This window comes from Lepus europaeus, chromosome 3 (assembly GCF_033115175.1).
Source record: "Lepus europaeus isolate LE1 chromosome 3, mLepTim1.pri, whole genome shotgun sequence".
NCBI classification, from domain to species: Eukaryota; Metazoa; Chordata; class Mammalia; order Lagomorpha; family Leporidae; genus Lepus; species Lepus europaeus.
In genome coordinates, this window is record NC_084829.1 from 52,612,920 (window position 1) to 52,625,969 (window position 13,050).

At 50.9% G+C, this 13,050-nt stretch overlaps 2 protein-coding genes across 2 annotated transcripts in view; one reads left to right on the top strand and one right to left on the bottom strand.

Annotated features, from left to right (window-relative positions):
* TRAM2 (translocation associated membrane protein 2) overlaps positions 1-4,895 on the bottom strand; it is a 91,989-nt gene extending 87,094 nt beyond the window's left edge. Inside the window, exon 1 of the mRNA XM_062186261.1 lies at positions 4,707-4,895. Coding sequence (XP_062042245.1) covers positions 4,707-4,826 — 120 coding nt within the window. The 5' untranslated portion in view covers positions 4,827-4,895. The remainder of the gene's footprint in view (positions 1-4,706) is intronic.
* A 3,346-nt stretch (positions 4,896-8,241) lies between these two features.
* On the top strand, positions 8,242-8,424 carry LOC133756920 (translation machinery-associated protein 7-like). The gene has a single exon (XM_062187534.1). It carries the CDS (start codon positions 8,242-8,244, stop codon positions 8,422-8,424), a length of 183 nt encoding a protein of 60 aa, XP_062043518.1.
* Positions 8,425-13,050: the final 4,626 nt, after the last annotated feature.

Consider the following 13,050-nt stretch of genomic DNA (forward strand, 5'->3'; position numbering starts at 1 on the left):
ACTGTGGAGACCATTAGGACTACCGTTAAGGATAGGTTAGTCCTTAACTGGTAGTCAGGGTAAAACACTCACTAACTAGAGCCGATGCTGTGGCTCATTGGGTTAGGCCGCAGCCTCCCGGCTGTTCCATTTCCAATCCAGCTCCCTGCTAATGTGCCTGGGAAAGCACCAGCAGATCCCCCAGGTACTTGGGCCCCTGCCACCCACATAGGAGACCCAGATGGAGTTCCTGGCCCAGCCTCAGCCATTGCAGCCAACTGGGGAGTGAACCAGCAGATGGAAGATCTCTCTGTGTGTCTCTCCATGTCTCTCTGTAACTCTGCCTTTCAAATAAATAAATAGATAAGTATTTTATAAAAACCTCACTAACTAATCAACACCATCTTTCTGGATTTCACATTTTTGCTAAGCGAAGAAGCAGAAATAACCAGCACACCCTGCCATCCTTTAGGATAGAATTACTCCAAAGGCTTGACCAGGAGAAAATCCAGCTCCCAATGTCTTCTCTGTTGCTCAGATCACTGAGCCATGCACACAGAAATCCAACCACTGCACAAGGGCGCCCAGGAGAATCTGGGGCCCCTCTCGGTTTCCTCTAACTTCTCTAGAACACCACTGATCACTACCTCAGAGACTATAGGGGAGACGCATAAAGCCAGGCACTCTAACCGCTGGTGAAGCAACTTCTTCCAAGCATGCTGTAAGTTAGCCACAGACAAACGACTTACATCCAGGGCCGTGTGCCTGGGCCATTTGCTCATGTCCTCCTATTAAGACTGGGGTGTTAAGCAGGACTGTTTTACAACGCTAACACTGAGAGACAGGGCCAGCGGCCTCATTCCAGCCGATGACGCCTCCAGGTATGTCTGGGAGGACGTGAGCTGGTGCCACAGACCCCGTGTTCTAACAGGCTGCGACACAATGGGCCCTCACACTACATGCTGCAAACATTTCACCCTGACAAGTCCATCAACGTGTCAGGAAGAGGAAAGGAGGCAGTTCCTGGAGAAAAGGTAGATCAGCCGTATCAGCCTCCAAAACCATTAAAAAGCGAAAACCAGCCGCTACGCAAAAACTCCCCTGGGCCCTAAACCTTTAAGTCATGGCAGACCCAAGAGAAACCAAACCAACGAGTGACAGGCCCAGAATTTAAGAAACGTCTCTTTGCAGCTGCAGAGCCTATAAATGAGCTTAAAAAAGAAAGAAAAGGAAAGAAAAAAAAAAAAAGAGTTTCTGTCTCAAAATGACATTTTAAAGGTGGTATATAAATCGCTTCCTCTCTCTGCCAGGCGCTCCCTTTCCTCATGCTCCATTCGCTAATGAAAGAGTTTTCCTCTTCCTCTGCCTGTTTCAGTTTGAAACGTGGCACAGAATGGGAAGCTGGAAGGGAAGGCAGCAGCAGCGCGCGGGGAGGGGAAGGCTCCTTTGGAATCGGACACACCCTGCAGGAGGTCAGGCAGGATTCCACCTACAAAAGGACCCAGGGACCAGACTGCCGGGGCAGAAAACTGCCCCTTGCGCCACCTCTCCCAGACGCAGAGCTAAGAAAGAGAAAGCTGGAAAGGAAGGAGGGGGAAAATAAAGTTCCACATTCCTGACATTTTTTAGCCAAGTGCTGTGGCTGCACAGAACAGCTCTATTCCAAACAGCCTGTAGGATCGGGAGAAAACCTGGGTTCAGGAGGAAAGAACTACCCTGGCCCTGGAAATGGGATGGCTCCAAACTAAAACCAGAAGGGGTGCGGGGGGTGGGGGTTACTCTTCAAGGGGGTTCCCAAGAGGAAAGGATCCCACTGGAGGGGAGCTGGGGGTCATCAGGTCCCTGGGGACAAAGTGCTGAAGTTCCAGGGTCCCTGCGAGGGACATGACAGCCCCCTGAGTGCTGATGAGGTGAGCAGTGAGCTGGGGAAGGAAGGAGCAAGGTGGGGATGAGGAGATGCAAGGGTTACAGCTGCCTGGGGCGCGGGAAGTTGGGGAACAGGGACAGCTCACTGGCAGAGGCTGGGTGGGGGACCTCACAGGGAGCAGAAGCCAGGAGAGCGGCTCCTGGTGGGAAGAACCATAATTGAGTTTTCTGGGCTCTGCTGCTGAATGGAGGAAGCCAAGCCTGGCCCGGGCCTGATTCCTCTCTCCCTTTCTCACATTCCCCTTGTCCTCACTCCTAGGAACAACTGTCCGCTCTGGATTGCGTCAGCATCCCCACCCCCATCACGTGTGTCCCTGTGTACACACACATGCACACCACACACCTCCAGGGGAGGACCCAGAAGACCTTCAGTAACGTGCGGTGAGTCCTGCACTGGGATAAGGAGGGCTTCCTCCTTTCGCTTCACTCTGTGAGGATGCCCACCCTGGTCCCCCTGAGGTCGCCAGAAGTGTCAGAGGCGCCTCTGGTCTCCTTTGGCAGGGGCAGCAGAGTCCTAAGGGCCCTCCCCTAAACACCTATCTGTGTAGACAGTCAGTGGGTATGAGCAGTGAAGACCTACTATGTGCCTCACACAGTAGCAATGAATCCTTCCCACTGGAAGTTCAGGGCAACACCCTCTTTCCCACAGAACGACTCCGATGGACAATGCCACAACGCAGCAGAGAGGAGATACCTGCCCTGTAAGTCTTATAGGTCCAGGATGCTACAGGAAGAGGCAGGGGGATGGTGGGAGAGGGGGCCTGCAGCACTTCAACCCGGGCCCTCTCTGCGCTCCAATCCTCAGGGCAGGTGGAAGTTTCCATACGTTTCTTTCTTCTCATCTTGCACCTTTATCTTCTACCACATACTGGGGCTAAGACTATGCAGTAACTTTCAACTTCCACAGGTTGGCAGGTTTGACACAAGACCAAAGGCAGACAGGGAAGGAGGTACCAAGTTCAAATGCTGGGTGGCTCCTTTTGAACAAAGATAAAGCAGGTAGAGCTGCAAACCTTAACAGATGCTACAAACACCACAGAAAGAGCCACAGGCTTTTGCAGGAGACTTGGCCGGCTGCAGAGCGCGTGGCTCTGAGGTTTACAGCTGTATCTCTCCTGCCACACCCTCCAAGACTAGGACACAGCAAGGCAGGCCTCTTAGAATGGAGCCCAGTACATAGCACGGGCCAGGTGAAACAAATTCTCCTCACTACGCCTTATGATGATGAATAACAAACAACAGGGCACCGAGAGCAAGAAAGTGGTTTTCAGGCTGGTGGGATCTGTTACAGCGTGGGCTGCTGCCGTGACCTCCGTTAAACCTTACAATCACCCCGTGAGGATGACAGACTTTTCCAATTTTCTTTGAGGATGGAGAAACTGAGGCAGCAGTCTCTTTTCAGACTAGTGACAAGGCAGGCACTGGGACCCGGTGTGTGTGTGTGTGGGGGGTGGTCCTGCCTTGACAAAGCCCTAATCCATACACCATAGGAAGGTGGCGGGGTCAGAGGAAGGAACCTGCAGAGTAGAGCCCAATCTTGCTCTTAGGTTGGTGTCCTTCAAGCCCAGCCAAGCACACACTCACACCTCCAGCCCTGGCTCCAGGCACCACAGGGAAGTCCCCAGCTCCAGGACAACTCCACCAGCCAAGTAGGACTCTTGTTCACCCATAGGCAGGGGGACACCGATGGAGTCACCCATCTTCAAGGCAGTGTGCAAATGCTTACAGCTTCCCCACACACCCCTGGGAATAGATAAGCAACCGGGCCCAGAAGAGAGGACAAGCAGCCAATCAGAAGAACCAGAGGCCACCACGACAAGGGAGAAGGCAGTGCCAGCAACAGATCTCACTTTGGAGACAAGACTTGCCCAGCATACCCATACCCATTTCTTCCATCCCTCCTTCCTTCCATCGAACTACAGCAGTCTGCAGGATAAGGAGAACTTCCCATCAGCCCCCTTGGGCTCTGGCGCCCCGCTGGCTTTACTCAAACTCCTGGTTCCCTGAGGCCTACGTAATCCATGGCTTTGCCCCGTAAAGGGGTTGAGGTTCAGGTCCACCACGGATGGATCGGAAAGGACAGCCCACAAAGCTGCACAAAACGATCAACGATACAGGCCGGTGGAAAAGTGGCCCATTCGGCCAGAGAGAAAAAAAGAGGGAGCAAGAGGACCGCAGAGGCTGGCGCTGGGATGGGGCCAGGCCCGCACGTGAACACACAGAGCACGTTCCAGACTGGAAGATGCAAAGCACCCACAAAATCAGACGGGAGGTAGCGAAAACGTTCGGGTCCCTACCACTGGAAAAGCCCAGAAAAGCCGGCGGCGACCACTTGTGGAGCTGGGGGTAGCGGGTGGGTTGTGCAACGCCTGCGGGTCTGGGAGTCTCCCAGCTTGGCTCCGGGACGCCAGAAAGGGAACCTCACGCGTGGGGCCAGGGTGGCAGCACCGCGGTTGGTTCGAGGCCAGGCTGGGGTTTCAGGGCTGCAGACTGAGCTGCAGGGTACGGTGGGTGCCCAAGGGGGCGACAGAGCATGGCACCGCTGCCACGGCGCCGGTAGGAGGTGCTTTCTGGGCTGACCTGGGTTCAGGACGTGGGGTGGGGGGTGGGAGGATGGCAACAGTGCACACGGCGGGGGGAGGGGGTGCAGCGCACAAAGCCCGGGGTGCAGATAACGAACCGGGCAGCAGGGCAATCCGGCTCCCACGAGGTCTCCGGGGACCCGCAGGGGTGTGCCGGGTGCCGCGCGAGACGCAGCAGCGCCGACCCCCTCCGACACCCTTCTCCCCGTTCCCTCTCACCTCGAACATAAGCCCGATGAGGACGCAGAGCACCAGGCAGAAGCCGATGTCCGCATGGTTGTGGATGACGAACTCCTGGCTGAAGAGCGGGTAACTTTTCGTCCTCCTGCGGAAAGCCATGGCAGCGGGCGCGCAGCGGCCGGCCGGGCCCGCACCCTGCGCTCACGAGCCGCAGCGCAAACTTCGCCAGCCCCGGCCCGGTCCGCCCGCCGACCCGCCGCCCGCTCGCCCAGCCGCCCGCCCGCCCAGCGCGGAACAACTTCTGGGCCCCGCCCCCTTCCTCCGCCTCGCCCCCGCCCGGAACCGCCCCCGGCCGCAGCCCCCTCCGCACCCGCGGCCCGCACCCGGCGCGCAGGACTCGCGGCGGCCCCGCCTCCTGCGCGCTTAACCCTCGCGCCGCCGGGGACGCGCGGGAGGCCGCGGCGGCTTTGCGGGCGCTCCGGGGTTGCGAGCGCGGCCCCGCGCTCCCTCGCCCCGCGCTCGACCGCATGCCCGGCGCTCCGGTCTCGGCCGCTTCCCGCGCGGAGGGAGCAGGCCGCGGAGGAGGCGGACGCCCGGGCCTGCCCGGACAGGAAGTGGGTCCCGGTTTCCCATTCCTCGAGCCCCGCTCCTTCCTCCGCGGGAAGGGAAGGGAAGGGCTGGGCGGCCGCGGGGTGCCCCGGCTCGTGCGCCGCGGTCCCGGGGGCCGAGGCTGCGCTGGCTGAGAGGAGGCAGGGGAGCCTCGGGCCGGCCTTTTCGCTGACCACCTCGCTGGCCGCAGGGTCCTGCGCGGACGGGAAAAGAACGGACGTTGTTGAATGGACTGTGCGGAGGACTAGGCTCGGTTTGGGTGGCCTCGAAAGTGCAGCAAACAAAAGACCCTGGGGAGTTGCGTTTCAGAGGGGAGGGAGAGTCCGGGTCGCTGACTGCAGTTTTGTCCCTAGCCCCTAGCTTCTGAGGCCCTCGTGCTACCATAAATTAGTTTTACGCTTCTCACCCAAAGCTACCTTCAGTCTCGATTGATCTGAAGAAGCGAGAATAAATATTGCAAAAGAAAGAGGAACATTCTCATTGAATATTACATCTTAAGTTTAATATTGTCTTAAATGTACTTCTGCAAGGACTAAAGGTCTTTTGAATAAGTTAATTTGCATTGGCAAATATTGGATTTAATCCTACCTGTAATGAAGGAGTCAACTAATCACTTCCTAGACGTACAGAAATATAAAATGAACAGAGAACTATGTAATTCCTATTCCTTTTTTATATTAGCTCCAAGGTTCTTTCACTTCGAGGCAAATATGATTTCTTTAAAAACGGCACAGTTTCTGAAATGTGATTGAGCGTGGGTGGAAGTCCTAGAGAAATTTTACTCCTAAATTTGCATTCTTCGGTATTTAACATCGAGTCTTCAGTCTTTGAGTCTTAAGGAAATGCAAAACTAGGATACTAAATTGGACTTAATCCCATTTGACCTTTGTTTATGGAAAGAGCTTTTTATTTGAGAGAGAGAATCGCCCTACCTGCTTGTTCACTCCCCCAACAGTCTCCAACAGGGAGGGCATGACCAGGCTGAAACCAGGAGGAAGGAAATTAACCTGGGTCTCCCATGTGAGTGGCAGGGACTCAGTGCTCAGCTGTCATCTGCTGCCTCCCCAGCACATAAGCAGAAATCTAGATCAGAACTGGAGTAACGGGGACTTGAACCAGGGACTCCTGAATGAAATGCAGTCATCCTGAGAAGCAGTTTAATCTGCTGTGGCACAGCACTCACTGGTGAGCTTTCTTAAAGTTTGGCCTTAATCTTTTGTTTGTTTCAAGATTTGTTTATTTGGAAAGCAAAGTTACAGAGAGAGAGGGAGAGACAGAGAGATCTTCCAGCCCCTGGTTCATGCCCTAAATGGCTTCAACAACTAGGCAAAAGCCGGGAGCCTGGAACTCCAGCTGGGTCTCCCACACAGGAAGCAAGGGTGCACCCACTTGGGCTGTCTTCCACGGCTTTTCCCATGTACGTTAGCAGGGAGCTGGATCAGAAGTGGAGCAACTGGGACTCAAACTGGCACTCCTATGAGATGCTGGCATTACAGGCAGCAGCTTAACACATTGTGCCACAACACCAGTCCCAAGCTGGGCCTTAGTCTCAAGATAAACTGTGGACCACCTCGATTTTCCATCTGTGAAGACAGGTTCAAATTTTCAGCCTATAGCCATGTATATTAGGCTGAACATTTTGAACTTGTCTTCCCTTGATGGGTCAATACTGTGAGGGTGGGCATTAAAAATGCTTTGGACACCAGCAATCCAGTAGCAGGGTGGGCAGGGGGAGTAATGGGCAGGTTGTGCTTGGGTTTGAGTGCTTGCTCAGCTTCTTACCCTGTTTTCTTGTAATGGACACTTTGGGAGGCAGCAAATGATGATGCAAGTACCTGGGTCTGGGCCAGCCACTTGGGAGAACCAGATGGAGTTCCAGGCTCCTGCCTTCATCCTGGTCCAGTCCTAGCCTTTGGACCATCTTCCACTGCTTTCCCAGACACATTGACAGGGAGCTGGATCGGAAGTGGAGCAGCCAGGACCTGAACTGGTACTCCTATGGAATGACTGCATGGCAGGAGATAGCTTTACCTGCTAAGCCACAGCACCAGTCCTGTAACTCTTTCAAACAAATAAATAAATCTTAAAAAATCAAAAAGTGGGATGTTGCCAGACTGGTTTTAACAAGAGTTTAGGCTAAAAGTCCTGACAAATATGTTTTATGTGTATTTATTTACTTGGAAGAGCAGCAGAGGGAGAGAGAGATGGAGATCTGCATCTTCTGATTCCGCTCCAAATGCCCACAACAGCCTGGGCTGGGCCAGGCCAAAGCCAGGAGTGTGGAACTCCATCTGCGTCTTTCCTGTGGGTGACAGGGACCTAAGTACTTGAGTCATCGTCTGCTGGCTCCCAGGCTTCCACAGTCCTGTGAGTTCCCCGAGTGTCTCCCATCCACTCCCACCTCCACCATTCTACACCTGACCCACGCTACTTACCCATGGGTTTTCCTGTCCAATATCTTTCCTTTTAATATTAATTCCAGTAGAAATGTTTGTGGAGCACCTACTAAGTGCCCCACACTGTGCTGCTTACTGGGGACTAAAACACAACACACCTCCCATGTGGTTTTAAAATGTGTCTTCAAATTCTTTTTTTTTTTTTTTTTTTTTGACAGGCAGAGTGGATAGTGAGAGAGAGAGACAGAGAGAAAGGTCTTCCTTTTTGCCGTTGGATCACCCTCCAATGGCCGCTGTGGCCGGCGCATCACGCTGATCCGAAGCCAGGAGCCAGGTGCTTCTCCTGGTCTCCCATGCGGGTGCAGGGCCCAAGCACTTGGGGCATCCTCCACTGCCTTCCCGGGCCATAGCAGAGAGCTGGCCTGGAAGAGGGGCAACCGGGATAGAATCCGGCGCCCCAACCGGGACTAGAACCCTGTGTGCCGGCGCCGTAAGGCGGAGGATTAGCCTGTTAAGCCAGGGCACCGGCCATTCAAATTCTTTGATACTCTGCCCTTCAAGAGGTGGCCATGACCAGATGGCAAGGTGGCAAGAAGAAGCCCCTGACACAACCCAAGAAGCTAGCCAAGGAGATGGATGAGGCTTTCAAGCAAAAACAAAAAGGAAAAAGAAACTCAAAAGAGCTAAATGCAATGGTCACGGGGAAGGGCTCCTTGGCCACAGGTGGAATTAAGAAATCTGGCAAAAAGTGAGTTGTTGCTTGTCCCTGAAGTTATGGTGCCCTTGATTCCAGTCCTATCTGAACAACTGGATTCCTGGCTGTAGCATCTTTTGCCACCCATAGTTAGAATGAAGTGTTTAGAATGAAGTGCTATCTTGGAGCCTGTTGTACATTTACAAATAAACTTTTGTAAAAAAGAAAAGGGGGGGGGGGAATCACTATAGGTAGCTGACTGTCTCCTTAGTTGTTTTCATCAAGCCATTCTTAACTGAATTTCAAGTAAACCCAACAGAGAATCCTTCCAGAGTTTGCCTTTTAGTCTTTGTTTTGCAAATTCTGTATCACCTGGAATTAAACCAGCTCATTGGAAAGATTAAAAATAGAATAGAGCAAGGTGGCACATGGTGGTTATTCATGCCCCTCCTCTTGATGGTGGGCTGGGCTTAGTGGCTCCCTGCTAACAGAATAAGGCATGAATGATGGTTGTTGCACTTCAGCACTGGGCTCTCCTTTGCCTCTCCTAGATCACCTACTCTGGGAGAAGCCAGCTGCCACCTTGTGAGGGTGCTCATGGTGCTCTGGACAGGTCCACATGGCAAGGAGCTGAGGCCTCCTGCCAGCTGCCCACACTAACTTGCCAGGAAAGGGAGAGCAGATAGCCCAGCGCCATCAAGCCTTCAGATGAAGGCAGCCCCAGGTGACCTCATGAGAGACCTGGAGCCAAAACACTCCAGGTAAGCCACTCCCAAATTCCTGAGTCGCAGCAACCCTGAGGTGGCTGTTTGCTGTCTTAAGCTACTAAATCTTGCTGTATTTGTTATGCAGCAAGAGGTAAGTCATGCACACTACTGGCGTTTACAATATTTTGGAATAGACAAAGGCATCACCACAATTCAGGGTAATGATCGTGATTCTTTTTTTTTTTTTTAAATTTTTTGAGGAGTACAGGACAATGTTTCTTTTCTTTTTTTTTTTAACTTTCATTTAATGAATATAAATTTCCATATTACAGCTTATGGATTACAATGGCTTCCCCCCCCCCCATAACTTCCCTCCCACCTGCAACCCTCCCCTTTCCCACTCCCTCTCCCCTCCCATTCACATCAAGATTCATTTTCAATTCTCTTTATATACAGAAGATCAGTTTAGTATATATTAAGTAAAGATTTCAACAGTTTGCCCCCACATAGCAACACAAAGTGAAAAAATACTGTTGGAGTACTAGTTATAGCATTAAATAAGAGTGTACAGCACATTAAAGACAGAGATGATCGTGATTCTAAAACCAATTTGAGGGGCTGGTGCTGTGGCGAAGCGGGTTAACGCCCTGGCCTGAAGCACCAGCATCCCATATGGGATGCTCCACTTCCAATCCAGCTCTCTGCTATGGCCTGGGAAAGCAGTAGAAGATGGCCCAAGTCCTTGGGCCCCTGCACCCGTGTGGGAGACCTGGAAGAAGCTCCTGGCTCCTGGCTTCGGATCAGTATAGCTACAGCCGATGAGGCCAATTGGGGAGTGAACCATCGGATGGAAGACTTTCTCTCTGTCTCTTTCTCTCTCTCTCTCTCTCTCTGTGCCTCTCCTCTCTCTGTGTAACTCTGACTTACAAATAAATAAATAAATCTTTTAAAAAAATAAAACCAATTTGATGTATGTTCACAATGAATATAATTAAATATAAACAAAAGGTAACTTAATTCTATCTGGAATATAAGGAAGGGGACATTTGGGCTAGGCCTTTATCTGAGAGATTTTACTTACAAAGAATGCAGAAGAGGGGTGGGAGATGTATTTGGAGGCTTGAGCTGAAGCCAGACTGCAGCAGGTTTTGAACACCACAATGAAGGGATGTGACTTTATTCTGCAAACAATAGGATGGATTGGGAGGCTTTTTAGCAGAATGGATCTGTCTTTAGAGGAATACTATCAGGAGAATGGAAGATCATTCCGATTTAAGCAGTGTGCTGTCAGCAAGTCCACTTGGGAAATGTAACACGCCAGGAAGACATGAACACTGCTCAAAGAGTATTAGTGATAAACAGGGGAGATGAATTATTTCAGATACATTTCAAGGATTAATTAATCACATTTGGTGACTGCTTAAATATAAGTCATAAGGGAGTTGAACAAATCAAAACTTCAGGCTGGGATGATATAAATAATGTTGGGATCATTAAGAATATATATGGGACAATAGACAATGAGCAGGTTTAAGAGAAGAAGATGGGGTCGGTTTTGAACAAAATGGGGGAGACAGAACATCCAGACTGGCACCTGAACAGTTCAGCTGGAAACTGATGGGTTGGATTTGGGGAGGGAAAACCAGAACTAAAGATTATCAGTGGTCCATTTTTTCTTTCTTTTTTTTAAATAATTTTATTTATTTATTTATTTGAAAAGCAGAATTACAGAGAGAGAGAGACAGAGAGAGAAAGATCTCCATCCACTGGCTCTCTCCCCAAATAGCCACAACAACCAGGCCTGGGCCAGGCCAAAGCCAGGAGCCTGGAACTCCATCTAGGTCTCCTGCTTGTGTCGCAGGGGCCCAAGCACTTGGGGCATCTTCTGCTGCTTTCTCAGGTGCATTAGCAGGGAGCTAGATTGGAAATGGAGCAGCCAGGACAAGAACTGGCACCCATGAGGGATGCCAGTGTCCAGGTGGCAGTTAAACCACTGTGCTACAATGCTGGCTCCATCAGTGGTCCATTTTTAATAGGACTGATGAAGCCATAGGTGAAATAAGTGTTCCAGGAGAGCAAGAAAGAATATGAAGTCAGAAGATTCCCACTGAAACCCAACACCCAGAAGGGAGACAGAGAAGGAAGAAAAGGAAAGGGTGAATGGGGTGGAAGAAGCCCTGACCCTAGGGCTTCACAAAGGCAGGTTAGATCAGGTAGGACAGCAATGAGATGAGGCCCTGGATTCAACTGCTTTTGAGAATCCACTTTTAGTTGAACGTCAGAGTGGGCTTAACAGTAGATGAGAAGAAAGTGGGAAAGTAATTATTATTTGTTTAAAAAAAGAGAGAAATGGATGGTGTCTTGAGAGATACAGAGGATCTAAGGAACGGTCTTTACATTTTATTTTTGAGACTGGTGCATGTTAGGAGACAGAGAAGAAAAATCCAAGAGAGTGGGGTGTAGAGGACTGGGGCAGGCACTGAAGATCCTAAAAATACAGAAGTTCTCTGATGAAACCAGGAAAGAGGCTGGAAGGAGCTCCAGCAGGATCGGGAAGGCATATTCCTCTGAGATAGGGCCGGGAACCTAAGAATGGGGCACTGTGTAATTGCATCTGTAGGTGGAGGAAATGCTCGCCTTACCTCTCATTTATATGGCAACTTTTCAGTTGCTCTGTGAGGAAGCAAGACAGTTATTACCAGCCTCTTCTTGTAGCTGTTCTGAGACACATGAATGGCCAAGGGCCACATAATTAGTGGGTCGCGAAGCCTGGGTTCAGACCTGTGAGTCAGGCTGTCAACACAGGCGTCCATTTTCTGGATCTTCCTTTAGGAAGTTCAGACTTCCTATAGCACAGCCCCACCTGCCCCTCTCTACCTATCCAGTCAGGCTGCTGATTCTTGACTACATCAACTCTGTTTTTAAATGTTTACTTATTTATTCTCACCTGCTTGAATGCTGGGGGTACGTAGGTGGCGTTATCTTCCATCTGCTGATTCATTGCCCAAATGCCTACAATAGCCAGGGCTGGGTCAGGCTGAAACAAGGATCCTGGAACTTTAGCCGGGTCTCTCATGTGGGTGGAAGGGGACCCAAACACTTGAGACATTATTTACTGCCTCTCAGGATACATTAGCAGGAATGCTGGACTGGAAACAAATGAGATAGGACTCCACAGCACTCCAATATGGGATGTAGACATCCCAAGGGGTGGCTTAACCCACTGCATCACAATGCCCACCACTGTATCAACTCTAAATTGGAGTAATCTGTCCAAAACAGACCTTGTGGTTTCTCATCTCCATGTGTCTTTGTTCACCTTACAATGCCCTTGGTCCATGTTCCTTTGCCTAAAAGACAACCATCTTTCAAAATAGTCTATATGTCTTTCTTCACCAAGCTTCAGACAACTAGTCTGGAGGCAGGGCCTTGTACATGGCTCTCAGGTAGCACCAGATTCTCCTCCATCAGTGTGTTTGACGCTTCAAGTCAGGAGTCCTCCCATGGAATACTGTTGTATTCCAACTGCACCAACCACAAGAGTACCACAAGTGTTGGTTAAATGCACAACTGAATGAGAGACGCTGTTGTATCCACCAGCTCCAACCTTGCCTGCATGGAGCACAGCAAGCTTTTGTGTTGATGAGTTTTCCCCATCAGCTAACAGTAATAAATGCCCCACCCCCTCAGTAAGTGAAAAATTGTATTTTCTCACACAGGGAGAAAGCAGAAGTCAATTTATTCCCAAGGATAAGTCATACATCAAAGACTAAAGGCTTTCTTTCCTCCCACTTTGGCACCTGGTATCAATTCTTTTTTTTTTTTTTTTTTTTTTTTTTTTGACAGGCAGAGTGGACAGTGAGAGAGAGAGACAGAGAGAAAGGTCTTCCTTTTTGCCGTTGGTTCACCCTCCAATGGCCGCCGCGGCTGGTGCGCTGCGGCCGGCGCACCGCGCTGATCCGAAGGCAGGAGCCAGG

Coding starts and splice junctions, on each gene's coding strand:
- LOC133756920 (XM_062187534.1), top strand. CDS start 8,242: ATGACCAGATGGCAAGGTGGCAAGAAGAAGCCCCTGACACAACCCAAG.